The 18054-nt window shown below is 42.1% G+C and overlaps 1 protein-coding gene and 1 long non-coding RNA gene across 3 annotated transcripts in view; one reads left to right on the top strand and one right to left on the bottom strand.

The window, feature by feature from the left end:
* LOC123628009 overlaps positions 1 to 11679 on the top strand; it is a 28175-nt gene extending 16496 nt beyond the window's left edge. Inside the window, exon 2 of the long non-coding RNA XR_006731567.1 lies at positions 11328 to 11679. This is a non-coding gene — a long non-coding RNA (uncharacterized LOC123628009). The remainder of the gene's footprint in view (positions 1 to 11327) is intronic.
* Positions 11680 to 11681: 2 nt separating this feature from the next.
* On the bottom strand, positions 11682 to 14777 carry TCEAL3 (transcription elongation factor A like 3). 2 transcript variants are annotated; one of them, XM_045537589.1, is made up of 3 exons: positions 13806 to 14777; positions 12848 to 12920; positions 11682 to 12532 (listed from the first exon to the last, which is right to left on the bottom strand). In XM_045537589.1, the coding sequence occupies exon 3, from the start codon at positions 12506 to 12508 to the stop codon at positions 11921 to 11923; it is 588 nt and encodes a 195-aa protein (XP_045393545.1). In that variant the 5' UTR covers positions 12509 to 12532; positions 12848 to 12920; positions 13806 to 14777; the 3' UTR covers positions 11682 to 11920. The 2 variants fall into 2 exon arrangements, with proteins under 2 accessions (XP_045393545.1, XP_045393544.1); XM_045537588.1 differs by lacking the exon at positions 13806 to 14777 and adding an exon at positions 13478 to 13789.
* Between the last annotated feature and the right edge of the window lie 3277 nt (positions 14778 to 18054).

Below are 18054 nucleotides of genomic sequence, written 5' to 3'. Positions count from 1 at the left end.
CTTTCATTAAGTTGGGGTGATTTAAGGGGTGGGGTCTCAGGTGACTAATGCCCGCCAGGTAATAGGTTAGTTGATGTGTCAGGTAATAGGTTAGTATTATGTTGATGCAGCAGGTAATAGCGTGGTTGCTGCACCAGGTAATAGGTTTAGTGTTATGCTGATGTGCCACCTAATAGGTTTAGTGTTATGCTGATATACCAGGTAATAGGTTAGTTGATGGGCCAGGTGTTAGGTTAGTATTATGCTGATGCGGGTCTTCCGTGAGGGGTGGGGGGTCTCAGGTGGCTGCTGTGCTAAGTAATAGATGGGGGTTTTCCTTAGCAGGCTCAGAATAAATCTCTTTAAAATTATTTGACAGAGTTTGACTTTTTTTTCCGTTGACAATGTCCCACATTTTTCTGAGGTCTTATTTTTTTTTCTTGGTTGTTCAGATTCTTATGATCTCTATCAATCTCTCTTCAAGTTCACTAATTCTTTTGCCAGTTCAAATGTACCATTGAATTTTTTCATTACAGTTATTGTACTTTTCAGCTCGAGAATTTTAATTTGTTTTTGAAATAACTTCTATCTTTATTAATATTTTATATTTGATGTAACATCATCATATCTTCCTTTACTTCTTTAATCATGGTTTCCTGTAGTTCTGTGAACATATTTATAGTGGCTACGTTGAAGTCTTTGTTCAACCTGACATCTGGTCACTCTCATAGGCAGTTTCTGGTCTCAACCTCCTGAACTGAAGTGATCCTCCTGCCTCCGCTTCCCAAAGCGCTGGGATTACAGGTGTGAGCCACCGCGCCCAGCCATCACAGGCAGTTTCTGTTGTCTGCTTTTTTCTGTTGTATGGGTTATACTTTCCTGTTTCTTGCAAATCTCATTTTTTTTGTTGTTGTTGTTGTTGGAAACAGGGTATTTTAGATAATATATTATAGCAACTGGTTCCCCCTTCTCTATCTGGGGCTTTTATTGTTATTTTCCTATTTATTTGTTTAGTGATTAGCTGGATTATTTTAGTAAAATCTATGCCCACATCCACAGTGCAAAGCCTCTTATGTTGCTCCTCAGGAGGCACAGCTTTGGGTATGCCCACAGTCATTGTGGAATGAGGGTAGTTTTGGCAGGGCTTTCTTTGACTGTCTGTTCCCCGACCACACCCAGCTGTTAAGCTCCACTAATTGCCTACAGATTGCTCTATTGCTTTCAACAATGCCCTAGGGCATAAATTGTTCCTCAGACTAGGTTTGTTCTGATCCTAGAAAGTCTCCTCCCAACTCTCTCCCAGGTTGTCTCCAGACAACTGGTGGGCCTACAGTTTAGTCAGTTTCTCCAGTGAATCTACATATGTCCTCTCAATTGTCCACTCAATTGTAGTGTTTTCTGGCACTACTTTTGATACCAAATGTCTGGTGTTTTCTGACACCCACCAGTTCTCTGATACTCTGACACCAACTGGGTGTCCTACAATTCAATTCAATTCTGAGGATAACTCCTCAGCACAGACCCCACAGGTTGAGGGTTCAGTGTCACAAGTCTGCTCCCGCTTCAGATGCCAGCTGCAAATGGGGTGCCCAGGCTACCCACACTTCTTCCTGGTCTAGTACAAATTTGAGGGTTTTTATGATCCCCTCCTCAAGTTTGATAATTTAGTAGAATGGCTCACAAAACTTAGGAAAGTGCTTTACTTACTATTACCAGTTTATTATAAAGGACACAACTCAGGAACAGCTTAATGGAAGACATGAATAGGGTAAAGTATGGGGTGTATTTGGCACAGAGCTTCTATCCCTCTTCTGGGTGCTCCATCTGCCCAGCATGTCAATGTATTCACCAACCCAGAGGCTCCTGAGCCTCCATCATTTAGGGGTTATAATGGAGGTTTTATCTTAGTACGTAGGAATAATTGACCAAATCATTGGCCATTGGTGATTGAACTCAGTCTTCAGCCCCTCCTCAATCCCTGGAGGTCAGAGGTGAGGCTGAAAGTTCCAACTTTCTAATCATGTGTTTCATCTTTCTGGTGACCAGTTTCCATCCTGAAGCTATCTAGGGGCCCCTCCTGAGTCACTTCAACTCAGGTGTGGTTCAAAGGGGCTCATTATGAATGACAAAAGACGTCTCATTCAGGAAATTCCAAAGGTTTTAGGAGCTCTGTGCCAGGAACTGGTGACACAGCCCAAACATATATTATATTCTGTACTTTTGTTATACCACACACCACAACCTCTACTGTTTTTGAGAGCTCCTTTAAGCTTCGCCTTCACCATTCTGTTGCAATTTCCTTTGGGAAAAGATTTAGAGCTCTCTGTTTTACATCCTGCTTCTCTTTCTTCCCCTAGGCAAAATCTCTGAGCCATGGCTCTGGTGTATGCAATATGTATCTTAGTTTATCACAATCTACCTTCAAATAATGTTACAGTTGTCCTTCAGTATATGCAACAAATTGGTTCCAGGATCCCCTACACCCCTGTGCACCAAAATCCTCATATAGTCAAGTCCCAGAGTCTGCCCTATGGAACCTGCTTGTATGAAAAGTTGGCCCTCTCTGTAAGCTGATTTCACAGCCCAAGAATACTGTATATTTTATTTTTTAGAGACAAGGTCTTGCTTTGTCACCCAGGCTGGAGTGTAGTGGCTTGGTAATAGCTGACTGCAACCTCGCCTGGCTAATTTTTTAAAAAAATTTTTATAGAGACGAGGTCTTATTATGTTGCCCATCCTGGTCTCAAACTCCTAGCCTCAAGTGATCCTCCCGCCTTGGCCTCCCAAAGCACTGGAATTACAGGCATGAATCACCGCACCTGTCTGGAATATTGTATTTTTCATGAGCATTTGGTTGAAAAAAACCCATGTATTAGTGGACCCATGCAGTTCAAACCTGTGTATTTCAAGGTCAACTGTATATGATTTCATGCATAAGGGAAGAACCCTACAATGGTGCATTTCCCCTCCCACCTTTTTTTCTATTCTTGTATATTTTACTTTTGCCTGTTATAAGACATATAATATATTGTTATTTTATTGTAGATAATAAATTATTTCTCTTGAACCAGCATTATTGAGATATAATTTATATGCCATATAATTCACCCATATAAAGGTACAATTAAATGCTGGTTTTTTTTTTTTTTTTTTTTTTTGGAGACAGGGTCTTACTCTGTCACCCAGGCTAGAGTGTAGTGGTGTCGTCATAGCTCACAGCAACCTCAAACTCCTGGGCTCAATTGATCCTCCTGTCTCAGCCTCCCTCGTAGCTGGGACTACAGGTGTGTGCTACCCCACCTGGCTAATTTTTCTATTTTTTGTAGAGACGGGGTCTCACTTTGTTGCTCAGGCTAGGCTTTTAGTATATTTAACAGAGTTGAGCAACCATTACTACTATTCAATTTTACAACATTTTCATTACCCCTAAAGAAAACCTGGTCCCCATTACCAGTCATTTTCCATTCTTGCCCTTCTGCTAGCCCCATACAACCACTAGACTACTTTCTGTCTCTATAGATTTGCCAATATGGCCATTTATTATAAATTGAATAACAAAATATGTGGTCTTTTGTGACTGCCTACTTTCACTTAGCATAATATTTTCAAGGTTCATCCATGTTGTACTATGTATCAGTACTTCTTTTTCTTGCTAAATACATTCTGTTGTATGATATGCCACGTATTATTTATTCACCAGTTGATGGATGACGTTTTTTCCTATTTTTTTGCTATTATTAACAATGCTGATATGACCATTTGTGTACAAGTTTTAGGTGGCTGTAGGTTTTCATTTCTCTTGCGTACATACCTAGGAGTAGAATTGCAGGGTCATATGACAATTCTATGTTTAACATTTTGAAGAACTGCCAATCTGTTTTCCAAGTGGGTGCACTCTATCAGCAGTGTATAAGGGTTCCAGTTTCTCTCCATCCTCACCAAAACTTACTTTCCATCTCTTTCATATAGCCATCTTTTGTGTGAAGTGGTATTGCATTGTGATTCTGATTTGCATTTCCCTAATGACTAATAATGTTGAGTCTCTTTTCATATACATATTGGACATTTGTCTATCTTCTTGGGAGAAATATCTATTCAAATCATTTGCCCATTTTTAAAGTGGGTTATTTGTCTTTATGGTTAAGTTGTAAGAGGTTTTTTTTTTTTTTTTGAGACAGAGTCTCACTCTTTGTCACCCTGGCTAGAGTGCTGTGGCATCAGCCTAGCTTACAGCAACCTCAAACTCCTGGGCTCAAGCCATCCTACTGCCTCAGCCTCCCGAGTAGCTGGGACTACAGGCATGTGCCACCATGCCCGGCTAATTTTTTCTGTATATATTTTTAGTTGTCCAGCTAATTTCTTTCTATTTTTAGAAGAGACAGGGGTCTTGCTCTTGCTCAGGCTGGTCTCGAACTCCTGAACTCAAACGATACACCCGCCTCAGCCTCCCAGAGTGCTAGGTAGGATTACAGGCGTGAGCCACCACGCCCAGCCCAAGAGTTTTTTATATATTCTGGAAATTAGTACCTTATCAGATGTGATTTGCAGATATTTTCTCCCATCTAGTGGGTTGTCTTTTTAATTTCTTAATGTTATCACTGGAAGCACAAAAAGTTTTCATTTTGATGAAGTTGAATGTATCTTATCTTTTGTCATATATGGTTTTGTTGTCATATCTAAGAAAATTTGCCTAACCCAAGGTCATGAATATTTATCCCTATGTTTTCTTCTAAGAGTTTTATAGCTCTTACATTTATATTTATGATCTATGTTGAGTTCATTTTGGTGTATGATGTGATATAATGGTCTAAATTCATTCTTTGGCATGTGGATATCCAATTGTTTCATCACCATTACTTTAACAACTATTCTTTTCCCTTTGAATTGTCTTGGCAGACTTGTTGAAAATCCAGGCCGCGTGCGGTGGCTCACGCCTGTAATCCTAGCACTCTGGGAGGCCGAGGCGGGTGGATCGCTCGAGGTCAGGAGTTCGAGACCAGCCTGAGCCAAGAGCGAGACCCTGTCTTTACTAAAAATAGAAAGAAATTATCTGGCCAACTAAAAAATATATGTAGAAAAAAATTAGCCGGGTATGGTGGCGCATGTCTGTAGTCCCAGCTACTTGGGAGGCTGAGGCAGTAGGATTGCTTAATCCCAGGAGTTTGAGGTTGCTGTGAGCTAGGCTGACGCCACGGCACTCACTCTAGCCTGGGCAACAGAGCGAGACTCTGTCTCAAAAAAAAAAAGAAAATCCAGTATCAAAGTAAGAGTTTACTTCTGGATTCTCAATTCTATTCCATTGATTTATATATCTATCCTTATGACAGTTCCACACTGTTTTGATTACTGTAGCTCTGTGGTAACTTTTGAAATTGAGAAGTGTAAGAATTCCATTGTTCTTTTTTGAGATTGTTTTGTATATTCTGGGTTCCTTGAATTTAGAGTTACCTTGTCATTTTCTGCAAAGAAGCCAGGTGGGATTTTTTTGTTGTTGTTATTGTTGTTTTTGAGACAGAGTCTCGCTCTGTTGCCCAGGCTAGAGTGCCGTGGCATCATCACAGCTCACAGCAACCTCAAACTCCTGGGCTCAAGCAATCCTCCTGCCTCAGCCTCCCGAGTAGCTGGGACTACAGGCATGAGCCACCATGCCCGGCTAATTTTTTCTATATATATTTATATCTGTCCATATAATTTCTTTCTATTTTTTAGTAGAGACAGGGTCTCGCTCTTCCTCAGGCTGGTCTAGAACTCCTGAGCTCAAACGATCCACCCACCTTGGCCTCCCAGAGTGCTAGGATTACAGGCGTGAGCCACCATGCCTGGCCCCAGGTGGGATTTTGATAGGGATTGCCTTATATCTGTAGATCAATTAGGGAATATTGCCATCTAAACAATATTAAGTCTTTTGTTTTTTTTTTTGAGACAGAGTCTTGCTCTATTGCCCAGGCTAGAGTACCATGGCATCAGCCTAGCTCACAGCAACCTCAAACTCCTGGGCTCAAATGATTCTCCTGCCTCAGCCTCCCAAGTAACTGGGACTACAGGTGAACACCACCACGCCTGGCTAATTTTTTCTATTTTTAGTAGTTCCCAATTTTTTCGATTTTTAGTGGAGACGGGGTCTCAGTCTTGCTCAGGCTGGTTTCAAACTCCTGACCTCAAGCGATCCTCCCGCCTCGGCCTCTCATAGTGCTAGGATTACAGGCGTGAGGCACTGCGCCCAGCACCCTGAACAATATTAAGTCTTTCAATCCATGAACATGGAATTTATTTCTGTTTATTTAGGTCTTTAAGTTTTTTCAACAACATTGTACAGTTTTCAGTTTACAAGTCTAGCATTTCTTTTGTTAAATTTATTCCTAAGTATGTTTTTGTTTTTGATACCATTGTCAATAGAATCATTTTCTCAAGTTCATTTCAGATTTTTAATTTCTAGTGTAAAGAAATTCAATTGATTTTTGTATATTGATACTGTAGCTTGCTACATTGTACTTGTATATTAGTTCTCATCATTTTTAAAAATTTTATTATAAATTGACAATTTATAATTGTATATATTTATAGGGCACAAAGTGATGTAGTCACCTCCTCGCTGGAAATGATACCATATTAAGAACTCAACAATGGCCTCTGCTGTTGGCAGGTTTCATACTCAGCTGTGACAGTAGTCAGATCAGGTTGGTAAGGGAAGTCAATATTGTTGTTCAGCTTTTGCATAGCTCTATTCCTGCTTCCATGGCCACTTTGTACATAGGCCCATTGAGCAAACACTGGGATGGCAGGGGAAGAGGGTGCTGGATGATATCTACAGAGATGGTCATTTTTTCCCCCAATTATGGAGAGTTTCTCTGCAGTGGTTGCCCCCAGTTAGTACACTCACTATCTGAATAAACACATACTGGCTATTAGAGGAGAATGTGGCCTGGTAGCCTTTAGATCTCAAGACCCTCCCAATGGGTAAAAACAGGCAGAACCTTGGTCAGGGCATCTGCCATGAGGGAACCCTATATTCCTGTTTCTTTGCAGCCATTCAGATACCTTCTGTGAACTGGTGCCTGAACAGTGCAGACTGGATAACCATGATCTCTCTCATACTCCATCTTCAGAATAGCCCCCACTGACAAATGATCATTTCCCAAGAGTCTATAAAAACTTTATTAGCAGAGGGCCGTCTCTCTCCTAGGTCCTAGACCTGAAACTTTTCCTTCTCAGGGCTCTGAATGGACAAGTTCCTTCTTGAAAAGGTAATTGAGATAATCACACTTCTATACAGATAGAGAGAAGCCCAGAGAACTAAGCTCTGAACAATGCTGACCCTATGCCATCAGGATTTGAGCCCTTTGAGTAAAAATCAGGATGCCACAGTCCTGAAGAATAGTCAGTAGACATGAATAGTCCCCAAAATAAAGTCATAGAGCAAAGATTAAAAAATAATAAGGGCACAAAGCTAGCTGAACCATTTTGTAAACCTAGCACAGCAAGAGAACTTTGAATTTATTTCTGATAAATTTTGGGTAAAATTTGACTGAAGGAATGCAAGGCATTGCATGTTTTCAGACAAGGAAAACACATGTTACTGTATGTATTACTCAGGAAACTTAGTTGCAAGCCACAGAAACTAACTCTAGCTGATCTAAGCAGAAATGGAATGTATAAAAGGGTAGCCTTGGGATGGGGTAGGGCTAGAGGAGGCCAAGGATAAGGCTTAAAGTTCCAACAGTGAAGAATATCTGGCTGGGCACGGTGGCTCACACCTGTAATCCTAGCACTCTGGGAGGCCAAGGCAGGAGGATCACTTGAGGTCAGGAGTTCGAGACCAGTCTGAGCAGGAGCCAGATCTGTCTCTACCAAAAATAGAAAAAATTAGCCGGGCATGGTGGCACATGCCTGTAGTCCCAGCTACTGGGGAGGCTGAGGCAGGAGGATCGATTGAGCCCAGGAGTTTGAGGTAGCAGTGATCTAGGATGATGCCACTGTACTCTAGCCGGGGCAACAAGACTCAGTCTCAAAAAAAAAAAAAAAAAAAAAAAATCCAAAATTACATTTGAGCATCAATCTGATTTCTATCCCTATAGCTATGCTTTTTTCAGAATGTCTTATATATGAGATCATACTATTTTGTCTGGATTCTTTCATTTAACATAATGAATTTGAGTCATTCATGTTTTTACATGTACCAGTAGTTTTTTTCTTTTTGCATTCCATCTTATGGAAGTACCACAGTTTGTTTATCCATTCACCATAGGAGAGACATTTGGATTGTTTCTTATTTGGAGGTATCATGAATAAAGCTACTAAGATTTTCATTTCTTTTGGGTAAATACCTAGGAGTTGGATTGCTGGGTCATATGGTAAAGCGTATGCTGCTGAATTCCAAATTGGCCATCCCAGTTTTCATTCCCACCAAAAGTGAGAGTTCCAGTTACTCCACATTCTTGCTAGGACTTTGTAATAACAGTTTTTTTTTTCTTTATAAGTTTAGCCACTCCAGTAGGTATAAAGTGGTATTTTGTTGTGGTATTCTTTTCATTTCCATGATAATTAATGATGTTGAGCATCTTTTCATGTGCTCATTTGCTATCTGCATCTCTTCTTTGGTGAAGTGTCCATTCAAATCTTTTGCCTATTTTAAAATTGTATTATTTGTCTTATTGAGTTGTAAGTGTTCTTTATATATTCTGGAGACAGGTACTTTATCAAATATCTTCTTCTGGGAAGAATTTTGTCTTTTCTTTTTTTTATTTTTAAATTTAAAAAATTTTTTTTTAAGAGACGGGGTCTCATTCTGTCACCCAGGCTGGAGTGCAGTGGTGCAATCATAGCTCACTGCAGCCTCAAATCATTTGCTTAACAGTGGTTTCTGAAGAAAAATTTTAAAATAATATTAATGTGGTCCAATTTATCTATTTTTTATTAGTGCTTTTTATGTTCTCTTATGAAATTTTTGCCTAACCCAAGATTACCCTTTTCCCCTTATTTTTATAACACTATCTTACATTTATTGTCTACATTTAAATGTTTTATCATTAGCATTTGTCTTTTCCTATTGCTTACTAGGAGAAATCTCTGAAACTTATAAATAAATAGTAGCAGAAAAATAATTTCAAAAGTCTTTAGACCACTACAAAGTTAATAAGCAATAATATTTTACCCTGCAACTGCAAACTATTCCATAATTTTTCCCTTATAGTTTAAAAGAAGTTTTATAATTTTAAGTTTTACATTTTGATCTATGAACTATTTTGAATTTATGTTTTATATATGGTATGAGGTGAAGATACTTTTTGTGCATATGGATGTCCAGTTATTCCAGCAGCATTTGTTGAAAAGTCTGTCCTTTCTCCATTGAATTACTTTAGGAGTTTTTTAAAAAAATGAATTGACCATATATGTGTGAGCCTATTTCTGGACTACTTTATTTCATTGATCTCTATGTCTATCCTCATGCTGATAATACACAGTCTTGATTACTATAGTTTTATAGTTAGTTTTGAAATCAGGCAGTGTGGGCCTTCCAACTGTGTTCTTCATTTTGAAAATTATTTTGGCTATCCTATGTCCTTTGCTTTCCCATATAACTTTTAGAATGTCAGTTTGCTGGGATTTCAATTGGGACAGCATTGAATTTATGGATCAATTTTGGAGAAAATTACCATATTAACACTATTGAGGCTTCTAATCCATGAACAATGTATCTTTCCATTTATTTAAGTCTTAATTTCTCTCATTAATGTTTTTAGTTGTCAGTGTACAAATCTTGTACATAGTTTCGATGGTATTTTGGATGCTTATACCTATATGCTTTCTGCCTACTGAATTCAGATAAACATTTTCTTACATTTCATCCTAGTTTTTTATGGTTTATATTTAATGTAATTGAGAAATGTATAAAATTTGGTATACATCAGAATCACCTGGGGAGTTTGTGGAAATTACAGATTCTAGAGCCATATTCGTAGAAATTCTGGGTCTGTGGTAGGAACCAGGATGCTACATTCTCAACAAGCTTCCTAGGTGGTCTTTTAAGTAAGACATTTTGAAAAAAATCATTATTACATCAAGTTAAAATGGTTTCATATAGCTGAACATATCCCTTCTCCTGTATTTATTTTTGAACTTCAAGTTATATTTTCTACAAGTTAAATTAATGCCCAAGGATACGCTAGGCCAAAAACTCAGAGATTCTTAATCATAATTAAGTAAGCAATTTTTAAGTATATGTGTCAAGTACAATGCAAGGGATTTATCAGGATGAATACAAAAAAGTCTGTTTTGGTAAGGGAACGTACTGTTGAGTTAAATAAAAATGCCTAACATTGAGAGTTTTTAATATTTTTTGGAGCACTATTACCTTTTTCAGTTGGAATTGGTTTGGAATGGGAAGGGATGTTTCTCAGCCTGAAACTCAGATGTGTAATCTTCTGTGATTATGTATGGACAAGTCCCTTGATTTTGTACAGTAGGCCAGCCAGGAGACTTTTTAGAGAAAATTCATTCTTAGAAAGGTATGAAAATTTAGATATGGTTTCCCTGGGGTACTAGGGTGGGGTATTCAGTTTAAATCACAATTCATTATCTGGTCAGTAGATTAGTCTCAGGATACATTCCCCAGTGGACCCAAAACGTCTTGAGTCTTGAGCAGAGAAAGGAAAGTATAAGCAAATATAAAATGAACTAAAAATGTTAATGACTACTTTGCTTAGAACTGTGTAATACAGTGGGGCCCAAGCAGCCCTTGGGTAGTACCACCTGCAGTTGGGAGGAGGACTTAATCTGCACTCATATAGGGGTCAAATAGGGGCTTTGGCCCTCACAGGACTGTAGGGAATCAGAAGAGCTTTGTCACTATGAGGATTCCATTATATCAGTGGCTGTCAGTAGATAGTACAGGTACCGGGCACAGCAGGAGTGCCCAGCAGATATGGTAGTATCCAGAGAAGGGTGGCACCGTCTTCTTAGCTGTTTGTAGTTGTGCCTGGGCACAAGTGAAACCTACCTTCAGCCCTCCTTTTAGTGTCTGAAAGGGAACAGGGCCCTGCTACTTCAAGGGAGCTAGCTCAACACAGCTCACATGCTTAGCAACTCATCTGATCCACTAAACTGTCCTGTGAGGCAAGTATTTTACCCCATTTCACAGATGACAGGACTGACCTGTACAGCAGTGGATCTGTTATAATTGCCAGGTTGATTCCTCTAGTTATTAATCCCAGAGGTAATGTAAATTTTACTTATTATTTTATGTTCTAATAGGAATTTTAGTGTCTTCATTGCCCTCATAAGCTTACTGAACAGTTCAATTGCTTATTATGTATTGTTTTCATTTATTTTTTATAATCCATATCCTTTAGGAAAAAGTATAGATGAATGAGCAAAGAAAAGAAAAAGAATCACACACAGGGGAGCCCTAGGATGCCTCTACATAGCATGGAGGACCCAGAGGGGACGGCAGTGCCCACTGACCTGGTTACACCTCGGGAAGACATCGGGATGGGCACAGCAGCAGAGGATTGGCATATAGGTATCTACCCATGGTTCCTCTGGTGATTGGACTCATTTTTGAGTACAAGGGAGACCTATCCTTGGCCACCATGCAGGAATAACCATTGCCTACTTTTCAATGTACATACTTTCAGAGTTTTCTCTGTGCACAAATGCATTATGCAAACATTTTCATTTTTATAAAAATGGGCTGATACTGTATATGCGGTTCTGCAAACTTTTTTATTGTTATTTTACAATGTACATCTCTTCCATGCACATGGGTGAAAATCCTCTACCAAAAGAACACTGTCATTGGATCAAAAGGCTGCTGGTAACGAGAGTGACATCTAAAGCAAATTATCAGCTTAAGGTTAAAGCACAGAGCCTGGCAAATATCTACCAGGAAAAGCAGGGCCAGCAATATTCTCATCAGAGAAGTCAGAATTGAAGGCCAAAGGCGTTAAATGTATGGAATATCATGTAAGCCCCTCTGGGCCCTACCTCCGCCCCTCACTCCCCTGATGCCCCGTTGGCCCCTTGCTGCAAACGGATCCTGTACATCTCTCTGCATCCAATGAAAACCACCCATTTTCTGCTTTCTCCTTAGCTCCTCCTGGGCCCTTGACATATCTCCACATTCTCTCATCATCTCCTCACTGCTCAGATGCCTTTCCTGTAAGTCCTCCTGAGAATTCCTGGGGAAATCGTCCGTCGTCCACCTGTCCGTTTTTCGCTTTGCTTTCCGGGGCACATAATCCTCAGCTGGGCGCTTTTCCGCGGCCCGCGGCTGGCTTTCTGGCTTTGCCTGGGATTCTGTCTTGCCCTCACCTTCGGACTTGCCCTGCTTTTCTTGCTTTCCCTCATCTTCCCGTTGCCCCTCATCATGTGGCTTTCCCTCATCCTCTAGCTTTCCCTCATATTTTGGCTTCCCTTCCACGTCCGGCTTTTCTTCCTTGTCTGACTTTCCTTCATCTTGAGGCTCTACTTCATCTTCTGGCTTTCCCTCGTTTTCCGGTTTCCCTTCATTTTTACTGTAGGGTTTTTCCATGTTGAGATTTCCCCTTTTCCTGTCCTGGGTGGGTAGGAGTAGAGGAAAGAGGAGACATGGGAGACTGAGGGCATGGGGTGGAAAGCAGGTCCAGACAGCACTTGCATCTTGCCCCTGGTGAGGGTCCCCCTACCCTGGCCGGACCTCCAAGTGTGCCTTCTGCCTGTCACTTACCCCACCACTCCTCCCACACGTGAGCCACCATTCCCTGGCAGGCCCGGCCACCTTCTCTACACTCCCTCAGCCTGGGCAGTGGGGCCCCAAGTTCTGCCGAGACTGTGCCCTCCACACTCTCAACCCTTCTGGGTCCCTGTCCCCGCAGCCCACCCCTTCACGGACCTGCGGGGCTTCTGGACAGGTTGCTCCTCCTTCTCAGGCCTCGCAGAGTGCTGGGAACAACAGACTCGCAGACCTGCAGACAGACAGGAGACAGGGCAGGGGCTGCGCGCTCAGGGGGCTCACAGGGACTCGGGTCCCTTTCCTGAATCCAGGCCCTTTTCACCCAACGTTTTCCTCCCCTACCTCCCCCGCACCCCAGCCGCCATTTCTTTCCAGGCTTTGGGCGCCAGACCAGGATGCTTTCCAAACTGCGTTTGGGTCTCTGTGTCCCCCTCTCCTGGAGGCAACCTGCCCCATCCCACCCCCTTTTCGTGGAGGTCAATATGCCTTCACAGGCGCAGAGTGTGAGAGGGGGTTATTTCCAGAATACGTCTGCGTTTCTCTGTCGCACTGCAGGGGCGTCCCCACCCCCCAATTTCCTGATCTAAAATGGATGGAGAGCTCAGAGGGGGGATGAGAAGGCTAGTTGGGGCCGCTGCGGGGTTCTCCCGCTCCCGCCCGCTCCGCGTCCCCCTCCTCACTAATCCCCCAGATCCCTTCCCCGCCCCCTCCCCGCTGCTCCTGGATCCTACTGCCAGCCACTCCACCCCCTGCCCCGGGTGCGCCGGCAGCGCCCGCCTTCACACTGACCTGCGGGCACCCGGGACAGGCCTGCGCCTCCTCGGGCTCGCGGAAGCCCGCTTGCCGCTGGCCCACCACCCGTGCAGCCCAGGGAGCTGGTTCCGCGCGGGCGCCGGGACCGGACCGCAGGGCGAGCGGGCGGGCTGGCTGGCAGGCGGGCGCGGGGGCTGGTGCCCACGTCGGCGCCCGGCAGGTCACGTGAGCGTCGCGTCACCCGAGCTCGCCACCCCCCCATCCTCCATCCCCAAGGGGCCCAGAAGCTGGGAGGGTTGGGGTGTGTGTGTAGCAAAGGAGGGTCGTCGAGAATCGGGTGGCTTTTTAACCCCAGGTGCTTTACCTGGTGTGTCTCATAGCATCCCTCAGATGTCCATTATCGGCAGGTGTGGCAGCGGATCAGAGAGGGTACCCGACTTTGCCAAGAGCGCTCAGCTCCTGAACCCCAAAGCCCACTTTCAAGACCGGCTCTGCCTGACTCAAGCCCAGGTGCCGGTGCCTGCCAGGAAGCTGAGCTGCACCTTGAGTGCTGGTGCTCCTGGGGTTGTCCTGGGACTCCTCTCTCCTCATTGCACATGTCCTCTTTTCCTGGGTGATCTCACTTCCCTCTAAACACCAATGACTCCTAAATCTACATGTCCAGGGTATTCCCTCAACCGAGTCTCAGGCCCATTTTTGCTTTTCTACCAGCAGTGTAGGAGTGTTTTGTTTCTCGATACCCTTTCCTTCATCTTGAGGCTCTACTTCATCTTCTGGCTTTCCCTCGTTTTCCGGCTTCCCTTCATTTTTACTGTAGGGTTTTTCCATGTTGAGATTTCCCCTCTTTCTCCTGTCCTGGGTGGGTAGGAGTGGAGGAAAGAGGAGACATGGGAGACTGAGGGCATGGGGTGGAAAGCAGGTCCAGACAGCACTTGCATCTTGCCCCTGGTGAGGGTCCCCCTACCCTGGCCGGACCTCCAAGTGTGCCTTCTGCCTGTCACTTACCCCACCACTCCTCCCACACGTGAGCCACCATTCCCTGGCAGGCCCGGCCACCTTCTCTACACTCCCTCAGCCTGGGCTGAACATAACATACATACTTTAAAGTATGTCATATCGTTATTTTCACTAATATGATAGTTGATTAGTACCTCAGTGATGTTTTATTTTGCCTTTCTCTTATGTTTAAGGACAATTTAAATACCTTTGCAAATTGCTGGTTCATGTCTTTTTCACGTTTTTCTAGTGGGTCCTTGGTCCTCTCCTTAATTTTCAAGTTTTCTTTATATGTTAACTCTATTAGGCCTTTATCTGTTGCATGTTACAAATATTTTTTTCAGTTTATCAGTTGCTCTTTGTCTTTTTTTATAGCATTTTTCTGCTATGCATTTAAATGCATTTAAAAATGTAGTTAAATTTATCATTTTTATTACCTCTAGATTTTGATTCATAGTTAAGAAATCTTTTCGTACATGTCAAAGAATTCACCCATGTTTTTTTGTAGTACTCACATGCTTTTGTTTATATTTTGAGAGTATACTTGTGTATGGTATGAAGTGTGGGTTTTTTTTTTTTTTTTTTTGAGACAGAGTGTCACTTTGTTGCCCGGGCTAGAGTGAGTGCCATGGCATCAGCCTAGCTCACAGCAACCTCAAACTCCTGGGCTTAAGCGATCCTACTGCCTCAGCCTCCCTAGTAGCTGGGACTACAGGCATGAGCCACCATGCCCGGCTAATTTTTTTGTATATATATTTTTTAGTTGGCCAGATAATTTCTTTCTATTTTTAGTAGAGACGGGGTCTCACTCTTGCTCAGGCTGGTCTCGAACTCCTGACCTCGAGCGATCCACCCGCCTCGGCCTCCCAGAGCTAGGATTACAGGCGTGAGCCACCGCGCCCGGCCTAAGTGTGGGTTTTTTTTCTTTTTTCAATTGGCCTCTCAGTTGTTCCAGCATCACTTATTAAAAAGTCCATCTTTGCTCCAGTAATTTGAGATGCCACTTTATTAAACACTAAATTTCTATATGTACTTGGGAAGCATTCTGGGCTTTCTATTTCATTGGTTTACTTGCTATTCATATACCAGTTTAAATTATAGAGGATTCATAGTAACTTCATATATCTGGTAGAGCTAGTCCCCCCTCAGCAGTTTTTCTTTTTCAGCTTTTTCCGGTATGTTCTTGCATGTTTATTTTTCATTTGAAACTTCAATATTAACTTGATTTAGATCCATTTGAATCAACTATGAGACACATCCACTTGGATATTCAAGGGCCTCAAATATGTCCCGAAATGATTTTACCATCCTTCCTCTCTCCTCTCCACACACAAAACCGCCCCCTCTTGTTTCCCTTGTCTTAATAGATGGCCTCAGAATCCACACAGTTGCCCAAGCAAGAAATATGGAAATCATCCCTGATTCCCTCTTCCTCTCTGTCACCAAGTAGTCTTGACCTTCCCCTTCTAAATATCTCTGAATCTTCCCACTTTTCTTCCATCTCCTCTCTTGCTACCTTCTTTTACGCCATCAACTCCTCTCTCCTGGTCTATAGTGACAGGTCCCTTTCTGGTTTTACTACCTCAAGACTTGCTCTCCTCTGATAGATAAATCTTTCCAAAACATTATATATCCTATCATCCCACCACTTTTTTCTGTTTCAGTTTCATTATAGTCCTTTAAGTAGGCAAGATCACAAACAAATTACCTCTGATGCAGAAACCACTCCATAAGCCAGGTTAAAAAGGGCCTTGGTCCTTAGCCTGATTAATTTCAAATCAATTTTTAGCAATTATTGAAGATCTAAAGTAAATTTTGTATTTTGAGATAATTTGATAAGAAATATACCTGTTGGATATTTAGACAATTAGGAGGCCAGATTCCTGGATGGGATGATTCAGTCTTACAAAGGTGTGAATTCTATCCCCACACCCCAATTTGGAATTTCAGTGGATTTTCCTTTAAAGGTCCCTTGACAAAATGAAATGGACAAGGACAGGCAAGAAATTAATAAAAATAATGATAAAGGAGTCTAGTTCTTTAACATATGAGAGCTTCTAATAATAAATAATCAAAATAGTGTGGCACTGGTCCAAAAACAGAAATCTGAAGAAGAGTCAAGAATGCTCTTCTACATTTCTAGGTTTTAATGAGCTCTTAATAGATGTATTTCAACCTAATGCTGAAAAGCTGGCCTATTCGATACATTGACTTTTTGCTCTAACTCAATTCACGTGAATGCCACAACCCAGGCCTCTAAACCCAAGGAAAGAGATTTCATTTTCATTAAAATCCTCATCAATAGGTGTTACTGAGTTCCTTTATGTGCATGACATCACATGGTCACCACATAATGTACACTAAAACCAGTCTCATTATGTACAGTGGAGATCAAGAGCTAAAATACCAGCTTTGCCACTTACTAGTTGTGTGAATTTGGGGAAGTTCTCAAAACTCCATAAGCCTTAGTTCTCTCTTTCAGAAAATTAGAGTAACATTACCTGCACCATAGGATTATTATGAATTCTAAAAAAAAAACAAAAACAGCTATTAATATATAGAGTGCTCAGCATATGGTAAGCCTTCAAGAAATAGCTCCTTTGAACTTCACCTCAACCTCCTGTAAAAGGCATAGTTTTGCAAAAAAACTTGCATAGCTATCAGAGGTATCATTTGGAAATGTAGTAAGAACTATACTATATATACTATATATGAGAGCTTTAGTGAAATCAGAAGATCAATAGATTATAGAGTAGGAGAAAAAATGCACTGCGCCATCAGTTGCTCTTCTGCTTCTTGATTTTACCTTCTAGATGAACATTTGGGAAAGCAAAGGTATATGAGACACAGAAACACTAGACACTGTGGATTTAACTTCTGTCTGGACAGAATACTGGAGTCAGGAGGCCTCTCTGAGTCCTCAGAGGCAGAACCATCGTTACTGACTGTGTATCCTTGTGTAAGTCACTCCCGAAGTCCTGACTTCACCTGAAACACCCTGAAGGAATGACAGATCTTCACATCTTGGTCACTCAAAAAAGGCAATCTGATTTCTTATACATCCATTGGGGTAGTAGGTCAGGATGGGGAGACAAAGACCAACCACAAGGATATAGTACTGTCCTCTAGAACAGTGGCCTCCAACCTTTTTGGCACCAGGGACTGGTTTCATGGAAGACAATTTTTCCACGGACCAAGGGTCGGGGGGAGGTAGTGTGGAGCTCAGGCAGTGATACGTAGCCTGTTTCCTAACTGGCCATGGACCAGTACTGGGCTGTGGCTCAGGGGTTGGGGACCACAGCTCTACAGACCTCTGGGAGCCTCATCAATACTGAGTGCCTGCCATGTGCCCCACATGAGGATGGCTGCTTTATGTAGGATAGTGGGGTATCCCAAGTATCCTCTCACTAGTCCTCAACTAGAGATTCTTTGCCCCATTAGATGAATGAGAAACCTGAGGCTCGGAGAGGTTTAAGTGAAGTGTTGAAGGATAGTATGACCATGGTGTAAATGGAATATATACCATGGTTATGGCTTGGAAGACTCATTGTTAGGAAGACATTAATTCCCTCCTAACTGTTCTATAATTTCAATGCAATCCTAAACCTCCTCCTTCC

Source organism: Lemur catta, chromosome X (genome assembly GCF_020740605.2).
Source record: "Lemur catta isolate mLemCat1 chromosome X, mLemCat1.pri, whole genome shotgun sequence".
NCBI lineage: Eukaryota > Metazoa > Chordata > Mammalia > Primates > Lemuridae > Lemur > Lemur catta.
This window is presented reverse-complemented; position numbering and strand designations above follow the sequence as displayed.